Source organism: Pelobates fuscus, chromosome 11 (assembly GCF_036172605.1).
Source record: "Pelobates fuscus isolate aPelFus1 chromosome 11, aPelFus1.pri, whole genome shotgun sequence".
Lineage (NCBI taxonomy): Eukaryota > Metazoa > Chordata > Amphibia > Anura > Pelobatidae > Pelobates > Pelobates fuscus.
The window spans coordinates 85,467,311-85,481,044 of record NC_086327.1 but is presented as its reverse complement, the minus strand read 5'-3'; the positions used below and the strand labels follow the sequence as shown (position 1 = coordinate 85,481,044).

Sequence of the window (13,734 nt, the reverse complement as noted above, 5' to 3'; positions counted from 1 at the left end):
TTTTGCCAAGGCATTTGATACAGTTCCACACAATAGATTAGTGTTCAAACTCAATGAAATCGGTCTAGATGAAAATGCTTGTTCTTGGGTAGAACATTGGCTTAAAAACAGAGTACAAAGAGTTGTCGTTAATGGTAAATTTTCAATCTGGACAGAGGTGGCAAGTGGCAAGTGGTGTCCCTCAGGGGTCTGTTCTGGGACCCCTTCTATTTAACATGTTTATAAATGATCTTGAAGACAGCATTGAAAGTCATGTTTCAGTGTTTGCAGATGACACAAAACTTTGCAAAATAATACAATGTGAGCAAGATATTACTTTGCTGCAGAGGGATTTAGATAGACTGGAGGACTGGGCACTCAAATGGCAGATTAAATTTAATGTTGAAAAATGCAAAGTTATGCACTTCGTCGTAAAGAATACATAAGCAACGCATACCCTTAATGGAAGCGAATTAGGGATAACAACACACGAAAAGGACTTGGGAATTGTTATAGACAACAAACTATGCAACAATGTGCAATGTCAATCAGCAGTGGCCAAGGCCAGTAAGGTATTGTCATGCATGAAAAAGGGCATTCATTCTCGGGACCAGAATATCATTTTGCCTCTTTATAAATCACTGGTAAGACCACATATTGAATATGCTGTGCAATTTTGGGCACCTGTTCTAAAGAAGAAATATTATGGCACTAGAAAAAGTGCAGAGGCGGGCTACAAAATTAATAAAAGGAATGGAACATATCAGCTATGAAGAAAGGTTAACAAATTTAAACCTATTTAGTTTAGAAAAACGTCGCCTGAGAGGGGATAAGATAACATTATACAAATATATTCAGGGCCAATACAAACCATTGTGTGGAAATCTATTCACAAACCGGACTATACATAGGACAAGAGGCCATGCGTTTAGACTGGAAGAAAGAAGATTTTGTCTAAGGCAAAGGAAAGGTGTTTTTTTTTACTGTAAGAACAATCGGGATGTGGAATTCTCTGCCTGAAGAAGTGGTTTTATCAGAGTCTATACAGATGTTCAAACAGCTACTAGATGCATACTTGCAAATACAGAATATTCAAGGATATAATCTTTCAATGTAGGGTAATAACTGCTTGATCCAAGGATAAATCTGACTGCCATTCTGGGGTCAAGAAGGAATTTTTTTCCTAGCTTGTTGCAAAATTGTGCTTCAAACTGGGTTTTTTGCCTTCTTTTGGATCAACAGCAAAAAAACAAATGTGAGGAAGGCTGAACTTGATGGACGCAAGTCTCTTTTCAGCTACGTAACTATGTAAGGACAAAAGCTAGATAGTGGATAAACTCCAAATATTGGTAGAATACTCCTCTAAAGTTATATAACAGGACTGGATATGACTACCATAACCACTGTATCGCTTGTAAAAATAACCACCACCAGGGGTTAAAAATATAAAAACAAGAAAAAGCTTATTTAAGTTAATCAATACTAGATACAGGACTCAGTGGAAAGGTTTGCAATATATAAATTGCCAATTATAATGCAATAAGAAAAAATTAGAATAAAATTCAAATAAAAAGTTAAAATCAGAAGTATAAATAACAAATGAAAATAAAAAGGTCCCTAAAACTCACTATTCATGTGAGTTTGATGTTGACAGCTAATTAGGTTAAGACCTTCTATGGTATCAAGTAGATGAAGTCCACAAGTGGCTGTTCTTTTAATCTCACTTAGGTGGATGTGCCATTGTGAATATAACTCAAACAAAAGGGTATCCCACAAAGGGTTAAAACATAAATTCGTAAAAAATGTAGTGCTACAGACAGAGTACCAGTGAAAATGTATTAGTACATAACACTGTCACAAAAAGCACACAAAAAATACTTAAAAAGACTACAAATATTGTAGTCTTAATAATAAACTAAATATAAAAGTTCCATAAGAGAGAATAGCAAAAAAAAAAACGAATTAGCATCAATACCAGGTAGGACAGACATGGGTCCGAAGATGTTTAAATCACTATTCTGCCGGCCGGACTGAAGTGAAAACGGACTTGCTCGTGCTGTGTTACACTGGATTCTAGCCGCGTGCGTTCCACTGCGGCTTAGGATGCGTTCCAAAGATGCTTTCTCACAGGAACCGATGTGTGGAGATGCCGCCTTACACGTTTCGTGATCCCAGATCACTTCATCAGAGGATGGCATCTTTGAATCTTCATTCTGTTTTATACCCTTACGGTCTGTTTTTAATCTTGTTAAATTAACCCTTGGTGTGCTCATATGTTTTGATGCATTATCAAGTCATATTGTATAGATATAATGAGTTTCAATATTTTATAATAAAATACATACTTTGAAAATAAAATTCATGATTTAAAAGTAAATAAAATACATGATAAGAAGAAGTGACAATTAATAATATAGCAGGACATGAATGAAAATTACATAACTCTATAATAAACATTTTTAAAAACGGACATAATTATAAAAATAACCATGAAAACGTTTTTCCATATACATTACAAAATGTTACTTGTAATTTGATAATTTAGTTTTTAAAATGCATCTATAACGAAAGATATTTGCAATAACCAGTAAAGAGAGATTTCAGCAAGGAAATATGCTTAATATAATTCGTCTGTGATACAAAATAACAAGTTATCTGTAGTAAATGTTGTTTAATGGATACTTGTTACCCATTATTAAAAGTAACAAAGAGGAAAGTGGCAAGACTAACAAAAAAAAATAAAAAAAATACCATATTCACCGTTCTATTAAAAATCCTATATCTGCATAACATTATTAGTGAGAAATGTTGATAAGAATACTGATGAAAATGTTATATACTCTAACCAGTTTGATTGACATTAGTCTAATCAATATTCGTTATTACATCATTCTTTTTTCGTTGAAGATCCCTATACCTGGAGAGATGGGAAGACAAATTACAGGTTAATAGGTGTAATATGAGTTCTAATTCAATTATACTTATAATTATAAAGGTCTTTTTGGATTTCTCTAAATAGCTGGTCACAAAAAAAATATATAAATATACATTATATCTAAAAATGCCTTGGTAAAGAATTGATACATTAGGAGAGAAAGAAAAAAAAAAAGAAGAAGACGATGCAAAGTTAGACATGGAAAAGTTTAAAATTCACAGTTTAAAATCAAAAATCCAAATTCAAAAATTCAAAGAAAAGCGTTGAGTTCAAAGCCCAAATTTAGACCTAATGGCTCTAGACTATTAAGTTTAAAGATCCATTTGGCCTCATTTTGATCAAGGCCTTTTTCAAAGTCGCCTCCCCTCCAGTGTGGATTCACCTTTTTGATGGCATAGAATTCTAGGCCTGCTGGATTATTTGAATGATGACTTGAAAAGTGTCTGTAGAGGTTGCGTGTGATTAGTCCCTTCTTTATGTTACGGATGTGTTCGCCTAATCTAGTCTTGAATTTTCTTTTTGTTCTCCCAACGTAGTATTTATTACAAGGGCATATTAAAAGGTAGATGACTCCAATAGAATTACAACTTAGATCTGAATTAATTAAAAAATCTTCGTCCCCTTTCATGTTTTTAAATGTTTTGGTTAGAGCTACTTGAGCTGAATTATTTCGGCAGCCTAAGCATTTGTTGCATTTTTTAAAACCAACATTCTCATGATTGGCATTCAATGGTTTAATTTCTTTTAGTGTTGGAGCTAATATGGTTTTTAAATTTGGAGCTTTTGAATAAAAAATCTTTGGTCTGTCATCCAATATCGTACTTAGTGTATTGTCTTCTTTGAGGACTATCCAGTGTGTATTAAGGAGGATATGTCTGATCTTTCCTGCTTGATTGCTGAATTGTGTTATAAAAGCTGGGGTCTCTGTCTCAAATTTGGATTCTTTTCTTCTACTTTTAAGAGTTTCTTCCCTTGGTAATTTTAGAGCTTTTTCCATTGCATTAGTTAGCATATCATTATCATATCCTTTTTTAAGGAATTGACCTTTCATCTCCTCCATTTGGTTGACACAGATATCCAGTTCTGTACAGTTTCTTCTTATACGCCTAAATTGTCCATAAGGAATGTTGTTGTCAAGCCATGTTTTTTTATGGTGGCTATCTGAAGGAATGACACTGTTACAGGCAACTGATTTCCTGAATGTTTTGGTGCATAAGTTCTCTTCTTTTATATAGATTTCTAAATCCAAAAATTCTACCGAGGTTTGTGAATAAGTAAAAGTGAATTTTAAGTTATTGTTGAAATCATTTAGGGAGTTGAAATCATTTAGGGAGGATAAATCCCCTTTCCAGATAAAAATACAGTCATCTGTGTACCGTCGTCATAGGACCAGATTTGCACTATGGGTGGTATTCCTCCAAATAAATTCTTCTTCCCATTTCCCCATAAACAAATTAGCGTAGCTTGGTGCAAACCTGGTTCCCATGGCGTTACCCTCTATTTGAAGATAAAATTGTTGTTGTGCCCAAAATGAATTATGACCTAAAACAAAAGTAATAGCTTGAACAAGAAAGCTGATCTGATCATTTTTCAACTCAGAATACTTTGCAAGGGAGTGTTGGATAGCTTCACATCCCTGAAGATGTTTAATTATCGTGTATAATTACGTTACATCAGCTGTCACTAAAACATATCCTTTCTTCCATTCAATATTTGATAAAACTTTGATACTTTGAGTAGTGTCTTTCAAATATGATGGAAGTTGAGTTACCATAGGTTGTAAAAATTGATCGACATATTGGGAGAGATTTGATGTCAGAGAGTTAATTCCTGAAATTATTGGCCTTCCAGGGGGATTTACCAGATTTTTATGGATCTTGGGCAAATGATAAAAAACTGCTGTTTTCGGATGTCTACACCATATAAAGTCAAATTCCCTTTTGTTTAGAATTCCTCTGTCTTTACCTTCATTTATTAGTTCCAGAAATTCTTCCATGAATAGTTTCTGAGGATTTTCTGTAAGGGGTAGGTAAGTGTTTGGATTGCTAAGCAATTTGGAGGTTTCCTTTTCGTAGTTCATTGTAACTATTCCTCCTCCTTTATCAGCAGATCTTATTATCATATCCGGATTATTCATAAGTGCTTTCAAGACTTTTCTTTCTTTGAAGGTTAGATTGTCTTTGTTATTCCTTTCTTTCTTCAATTTTCTCAAGTCTTTTTCAACTAATCTCTCAAAAACCCTGATATTGTCACTTTTAACTTGTTTCGGATAAAAAATGGATTGCGGATGAAGATCTATATGTTTTTAGCCTTCTTCTTCCGTCTTTTTGGTGTATTTATTTTCTATTAAAAAAATCTTAACTGTCAGTTTCCTTATAAACTTATGAAGATCAATAAAAATATAAAATTTAGAATTTTTCTTGTTGGGAGCAAATTTCAGACCCTTTTTGAGTATGTTCATCTCACTGTCATTCAATTGGTAGTTTGATAAATTAAAAACACTCTCTTTTCCATCGTCTTCTCCCAAACTCGTTAAATCACTTATATTAGGTTTTGATCTTCTGTTTCTTCTTCTCTTCTTAGTCTCTTCCTTTGTATTGGGGATCGTGGTGGATCCCCCCTCTCTCTCCATGATTTCTTTACTGCCCTCCTTGTCTTTTCTCTTTTCTCTAAAAAAAACCCTAAAAATCTCTCTTTTAGGGTGAGATGATGGATAATTGTTTAGTCCTAGGAGATTTGGCAAGGACTTCTCTTCTGTCTTTGTGGGTTTTGATTTCTTATTCTTTCAATGGAGTCCTGTTTCTCCATTTTTCATTTCCTATATATTTGTTTTTATTTGTTGGATATGATCCAACTTTAACAGGAGATTGACGATGATAGTGATGATATTTGTATCTCCCTTGTTTGTGTCTTGGGTATTGTGATCTTTTTCTTTCTCTTTCTCTTGATCTCTCTTTGTTCTTTGGGTGATACCTGCAATTGGTTGGAGAATTTTGGTAGTTATACTTTAGGTGAGATCTCTCTTGATATTATTTGTATAATTTATTTTTTTCTTCTCCACCATTCTTTCCTGATTTCTCCATATACTTCTCATCCTATCTGGAGTTTTATTTTCTTCCCATTGATGATGTGTTGTCCATTCTGTTTTTCTAAAATTCTGTTTCCTCCAGTTTCTTTGTATCCCTTTATCGTAATCTTCTTTGTCTCTCATAATTTTTCTTTTTTTACCTTCTCCTATTTTTTTGTCCAAGTCTTTCACTTTCCTCTCTATCTTGTCTAGTAGTTCTGCATGTAGTCCATTCTCAGTTTCCAAACAGAGTTCTGTTTTTAGTTGTTTAATTTCTATTTCCAATTGTTCCAATTCTTTCTTTTTTTTCTCCAATTAGAAAGATAGTTAGCAGCAAGGATCCCTTATCCAATAACTGATCCAATTTCTTTAGTATATTTTCATCTTTCTTTTTGTAAGCTAGGGTTTTTTGTAGTCTTAATCCCCTTGGTACTAGGTTGTTGGAAAAGTAAAATTCAAAACTTGTAATATCCCACCAGATTTGGGTTTCATTTTCCAATAGGTCTCCTAATTTGTTTTAAATATGTTTATTAAAGTCGCAACTAAGCGCAAGCAGACATTGTTTGAATTGCGAAAGAGAGCATTTGGTTGCCTGCACAGAGGCATATAAGTCAGATAAGACATGCAATAAAATAAAACAAAGGCATTTAACAGGCATAATAACGCATTATGTAGGCTATTTAGTTATCTGGGCCATTCCTATGTCCAACTATGCGTGTGATGGCGCTTTCCGCATAAGTAGTCCTATGCGTAATTAAATGAGCATGCAGGCAAACGTTTAACATAAGGGGCATATTCGTTTCTTCACTATGGCGTATTATTATTTGCTATAGCGATCTGGTTATCTAGTAGGCGGCAACTCCACAGCCCTTAATACAGCTATCAAGTACCGTGTATGTAGCTATGCGCACCATCACTCTCAGTGCTTTGATCGCGTATTTGATATGATATAAGATATATTATCTAATGATGATATGTCTAAAAGTGTTATAGCATAAGCAAATTATGGAAGCTTTTCAGTCCTCAAAAAACCACTGAACTTGGGACAGAAGCTTAACGTGCATAAGGCATGATGCTGCAGATTGTATCACTTCCCATAGTGCTTTTCAGGTAAGTAGTAATGTCTCTTACTGGTTTCAGGGCATTTCTCAATAGCTGTCCGAGGAGGGCCTCCCCCGGTTCAGTCACGGTGCGTCTCCCGTGCTGCCAGGGCTCCATCTGTCCCCCCGGTCGGTCCCAACCCAGCACCTGAGTCCTCCGCAGCGCTGTGGGCACTCGGGGGTTGAAGCAGATCACTTGACTCCCCACACCTAGAGTCCGTGGGCCACCTACTCCCTGCACCTCCCCAGCGCAACCTCAGATCCAGTAAAGCTTGTATCCCAATGTCTCTCCTGTGCCGGCCACATACTTAGGGCGCCGCTCCTGGCCACCGGTCCGCCGGAAGGGCCGCACTGTCCCGCCCCACCGGGCTCGCGGCAGCAGGGACATGACTCTCTGGGGACCCCGCAGACCCAGGGGCTGGGGCACTCACTTTTCCTGCCGGCCGGAGTCCGCCGCATGGGGTCCATCGGGCGCCCCACAACACCAGGTTCTGCTCGGGCCTACCAGGTCGGCCCCCATGGTGAGCAATCTTCATATGGCCCCTTGCTCAGACCTTGCAAAGACGTCCCGGTCCCTGTCGTGGTGTCCCCACATACGTGGGCTTCCTTTCCCCATTTTCTTTGTTCCTGTCAGCTGGCTGGCCTTCCAGTACTCGGCCATTGCCAGTCTAGGCGGTCTGCACTGAGCCCGTGCGGGGGCTCCCGCTGCGGCCAGTGTCACCGCCATGCGGCTGGGATAACCCCCGCCGGCCATGAGGGGGGGAGCAGGGCCGGGCCCCGGGCCGAGGGCTCCCCACGCCTGATGTGCTCTGCTCGTGGTGGGGTGATGATGCACCTTTCTGCGGTGCCATGCTGCCGGCAGCGTGCGCCTATGTTCTGGAGCCACGTGTAGGCCGGGCTCAGCTCTCCCCGCCTGCTCTCAAGCTGTGAGGTACGTGCGGGTAGCTAGGGTGTACCGGAGCCTCACCTCCGTTGGAGGGTGATGCGGGTTTCGACTTTTAAGCAGTCTAGGGCCATATAACGGCTGTTTCTTTAGATTTAATGCGGGAGCTCATGTACATGGCGGCCAGTCGGCCCGGCGGCCCGGCCCCGCCCCAACATGGTCTCCTAATTTGTACATTTTCAACTTGGTACAATTTGGTTGAGGCAAAGAGGTTTGCTCTTCAACTCTCCTTATTTCATTTAATTCATTGGACATCATTTGGTGAAAAGTGTTCCTCCTGTTTTCTCTAATGAAGTCCAGATTTCTATTTAGAGCCATATCCAATCTTGATGGGTGGTAGACTAAATAAAGACAAAAACTAGATAGTGGATAAACTCCAAATATTGGTAGAATACTCCTCTAAAGTTATATAACAGGACTGGATATGACTACCATAACCACTGTATCGCTTGTAAAAATAACCACCACCAGGAGTTAAAAATATAAAAACAAGAAAAAGCTTATTGAAGTTAATCAATACTAGATACAGGACTCAGTGGAAAGGTTTACAATATATAAATTGCCAATTATAATGCAATAAGAAAAAATTAGAATAAAATTCAAATAAAAAGTTAAAATCAGAAGTATAAATAACAAATGAAAATAAAAAGGTCCCCAAAACTCACTATTCATGTGAGTTTGATGTTGACAGCTAATTAGATTAAGACCTTCTATGGTATCAAGTAGATTAAGTCCACAAGTGGCTGTTCTTTTAAACTCACATAGGTGGATGTGCCATTGTGAATATAACTCAAACAAAAGGGTATCCCACAAAGGGTTAAAACATAAATTCGTAAAAAATGTAATGCTACAGACAGAGTACCATTGAAAATTTATTAGTACATAACACTGTCACAAAAAGCACACGAAAAATACTTAAAACGACTACAAATATTGTAGTCTTAATAATAAACGAAATATAACAGTTCCATAAGAGAGAATAGCAAAAAAAAAAAAAACCGAATTAGCATCAATACCAGGTAGGACAGACATGGGTCCGAAGATGTTTAAATCACTATTCTGCCGGCCGGACTGAAGTGAAAACGGACTTGCTCGTGCTGTGTTACACTGGATTCTAGCCGCGTGCGTTCCACTGCGGCTTAGGATGCGTTCCAAAGATGCTTTCTCACAGGAACCGATGTGTGGAGATGCCGCCTTACACGTTTCGTGATCCCAGATCACTTCATCAGAGGATGGCATCTTTGAATCTTCATTCTGTTTTATACCCTTACGGTCTGTTTTTAATCTTGTTAAATTAACCCTTGGTGTGCTCATATGTTTTGATGCATTATCAAGTCATATTGTATAGATATAATGAGTTGCAATATTTTATAATAAAATACATACTTTGAAAATAAAATTCATGATTTAAAAGTAAATAAAATACATGACAAGAAGAATAAGCATATTTCCTTGCTGAAATCTCTCTTTACTGGTTATTGCAAATATCTTTCGTTATAGATGCATTTTAAAAACGAAATGATCAAATAACATGTAACATTTTGTAATGTATATGGAAAAACGTTTTCCTGGTTATTTTTATAATTATGTCCATTTTAAAAAAAAATTATTATAGAGTTATGTAATTTTTATTCATGTCCTGCTATATTATTAATTGTCACTTCTTCTTATCATGTATTTTATTTACTTTTAAATCATGTATTTTATTTTCTTCACCTGTGAGAAAACCAATTACACTAGAGAGTATTCAAATAAAATAAACAAAGGTTTGTCAACAGAGTTGCTAATTAGCAATTGCATGTACACTAGAGACCACTTTCCCAAGAGTGATCATGTCTTGATACATATATCTCAAAGGCTCATTTTGTTTTCTGCAAAGCACTTATAAATAACCCCTATTCACATTGTATTCGACCTCTTCAGTTATGATGAAGACTGCTTGAATAATATATCACCCAACATCATCACAGTTTGTTTTTAGGTAATGTAGTACTTCTTTTCAAAAACTTTTTTACTAAAGGTTTTATATTTGTACATCAATATATGCAATGCTCTTATATTGAATACATACAAGACAAATTGTATATGGAGATACAAACATCAAATGTACAAAAAGAGTACAAACAAAATTATTAGTTTATAGGAACAACAGTTTCTGATCCTATTTTAAATTGTAGCCAGGAGGAAGTATTTGGTCAGAATCTTATGAGATGCTTGCCATGTTGCCTGTGAACCATCCGATGATGGACTGTTATGACAAGGTAAGGTTTGGTTTGGGAACCATAGACCAGCATGTACAAGGCTCCTCAGCACAATCAATGGAAGGTTACTTTAGGAATTGCAATAAATAAATTAAACTCTAGTTTTATTTCAAACAATCCCACTAGTTAAATGTAGACGAAAATTACTGCTCAAATTTTTTTTGTAATGTTAGCTAAAAAGCAATGTATACTAATTCTGTTAAGGCGTACATGGGTATATGCTCTTTTAATAAAATGACAAACTGCCGTGAGCCTTTTATTTCCTGTCCATCAAATTGATGTTTGTTTATTTTTATCACTGGTATGACCTAATTAATGTTTTTTTTCAGCTAGTGACAACTTTTAAATTGTGAAGCAAACAGAAGGAACCACACGCAATTCCACTTAATACCGGGTGCACTGAAGCAGGACCAGCAAATCCAGAATACATGTAACAGAAAACAGGAAAAATCTCCAGGCACTCACGAAATGAAAGCCACAGGTAGGTTTATTGGACTTACTGTTATTGAGCAGACATCATATCATATGTTTCTTCTGTCTTCAGTTTTGTCTTTTGTCTGATTTGATGTACTCTTATGTTTAGGAAACTTCGGTAAAATACAGGTACTATTTAGGAATCAGGTTCTCATGTTGTTACATTTTCTGTAGTAAGCCAACATTACAGTGATCTCTTTAATCTGAATATAAATCAATGTGTGATAAAACAGAGGATAAAGAGGAGCAAAATTAAATCAGAAAAAAAGGTAATTCTCATCTTACAGTTACAGTGACATATAGCAATTCCTGGATAAAATATACAGCTTTGTCTAAGGTTAAGTGTATATTTTAATAAATCAGTCTACAAATACTAAACACATTTGAGAACTATTATACCATCATTTTTTATTTTTGTTTTTCTAATTTTACAAGGCTGAACAATTTTCCTATTGGTTCTGTACACTCAGAAGAACCTGGTGTACAGGGCTCTCTGGCTGGAATGTTCCAGTTGGCGACTGGTAACATGCTTGTCAATGTCAAGCTTCAGTCTTATCTAAAAGAGGGATGACAGTTACTCTTCCAGTAAATATCCATTTACCCTTCTAAAGGTTCCAACATAAGAGGACCTGGAATATACTGGGCAATGTAGTTGATGATATCTACTTTATTAGACCAGATACACACACATACACCTATCTATTCTCGATCATGAAACAAAATTATAGAGAATTTGTACGGAATTGATAGATTAGTAGCATAAATAACGTAATTATTCACTTCCACCATGGTTGACATAGCTTTATAATTACTCACTACACAAGGTTTAACATTATGTTAAAAAATCAGATCTTCTGGTCCAAAAACACTTTGAATTTTATAAGTAGAGTGTAAGGTAGATCTAAGTACTTCTCAAAAGTCTATACATTAAGCCAGGATATTGTGATTAAACTTTTATACTCTGATATACTAAGAAGGAGTAATGGAACATGTCTCTAATTTGAATCTGCAGTGCCACACAGAACAGAGCACCACCTACATTGTAGATATTCACTAAAGTGTGGGTAGGCAACCATCAGCACTCCAGATATTGTGGACTACATCTCCCCTGAAGCTTTGCCAGCAATATGGCTGTAAGAACATTATGGAAGATGTAGTCCACAACATTTGGAGTGCCAAAAGCTGCATAACCCCACACTAAATGAACAGGATCTACATGGGGGAATTAAGGTACTTTAGTTCACACCAAAGATGGACAGCATTTGGTTCAAAGGGTTTGACAATGGCTTTTTGAGCCCACACTTTGCCCATCCATATAATATGAATAAATATCCAAATGTATTCCTGCAGTGCCTGGCTCTTATATTTTCAATCTCCTTAGCAATTAATGAAATTTAGTACTGTTGAATGAGGGATTACTACAAACAGAACCACTACAAGCTCTGTAATACGTTTCTTCTCCACTTTGACCTGATCTGTAGAGATGGGAAGGGGGTGTTGCCCATGCCCTTATTGCATCTCACTGTTTATAACATTTGCTAGGGAACAGTAACAAGTTTGATTAATTATTCCAAATTATTAACATCATAATGTTAATTTAAATATTAAAAAAAATCTGCAACCTTGACACAATTTTATCTCAAATTTGTAAAATCTGCTAAATGATCAAGAATTGTTTGCATTTTGATTGGTTTCTAAATAATATTACTAGTATAATAATAACATGATCTATTTGTGTGTGTTTTTTTTTTTTTTTTTTACTTCAGCTCGGAAAAATGCATCATGATACAGGAATGGAATCAAACAAGGGTATCTGAATTTATTTTTATTGGAATTTCAAGCAATCGGGAACTGCAACTTACATTTTTCATTTTACTTCTCGTTGTTTACTTATTATGCCTGTTTGGATATCTAGCTATTATCATAGTTGTAAAAGTTGATCCTCATCTTCAAACCCCTATGTACTTTTTTCTCAGCCATTTTTCTTTTTTAGAGATGTGTTTTACATCAAACACTATTCCCAAATTGTTATACAATTTATTAACAGAAAACAATCACATTTTATTTGAAGAATGCATTGTTCAGATGTTTTTTTTTCTCTCATTTGTAACTATTGACTGTTTGCTGTTGACTGTCATGTCCTATGACCGCTTTGTCGCAATATGTTGTCCTCTCCATTACAACAACATTATGACTAAGACCATATGTAACAGTTTTACTACAGTCTTGTGGTCAATTGGTTTTGTCTACTCAGCCATTCATACATCTGTCCTGTTGCAGCTTCCATTCTGTGGACCCAATGAAATTGATCACTTCTTCTGTGATTTTCCAATCGTCTTGAAATTATCTTGTAGCGATACATTTCTTAATCACTTACTCATGTCTGTAACGGGTAGTTTGCTAGGATTCAGTTGCTTACTAATGATACTGAGGTCTTACATAAACATTATCACAGCAGTTGTTAAAATACGTTTCTCCGAACGAACAAGCAAAGCTTTTTCCACTTGCACCTCTCATCTTACGGTTGTAAGCTTGTATTATGGCACCCTCATTTTCACATATCTACCTCCACCATCTAATTATTCTCTAAATTACGATAAGGTAGTGGCTTTGGTATACTGCATTGGGAACCCCATGCTAAACTCTATCATCTATAGCCTTAACAATAAAGAAGTAAAGGGAGCGTTTAAAAAATTACTGCAATTATAATCTAGAGTGATTACCAAAAGTCTTCTTTTAATAAAATACAGCTCAATTAGGTTACAGTAAGGTATGCTTTTCATGCAAAGTCACATGGTGGCACTTTCTAGAAGACAAAATATTGTTTAAAGCAATGAAATGTGTAGATAAATTATTTTAAACAGTTCAGATTATTTCTATAAACTGCCAGCATAGATATATAAAGTGCAATTATTTTTTACAATGCATTATAAATTTTCCCAGAATGCATTGTGTGCTGGTATGTGTTTTGCTTT

General features: G+C 36.0%; 1 protein-coding gene across 1 annotated transcript; it reads left to right on the top strand.

The window, feature by feature from the left end:
* The first annotated feature begins 12,541 nt into the window (after positions 1 to 12,541).
* Positions 12,542 to 13,468, top strand: LOC134576910 (olfactory receptor 5V1-like). Its single transcript, XM_063435584.1, has one exon. It carries the CDS (start codon positions 12,542 to 12,544, stop codon positions 13,466 to 13,468), a length of 927 nt encoding a protein of 308 aa, XP_063291654.1.
* Positions 13,469 to 13,734: the final 266 nt, after the last annotated feature.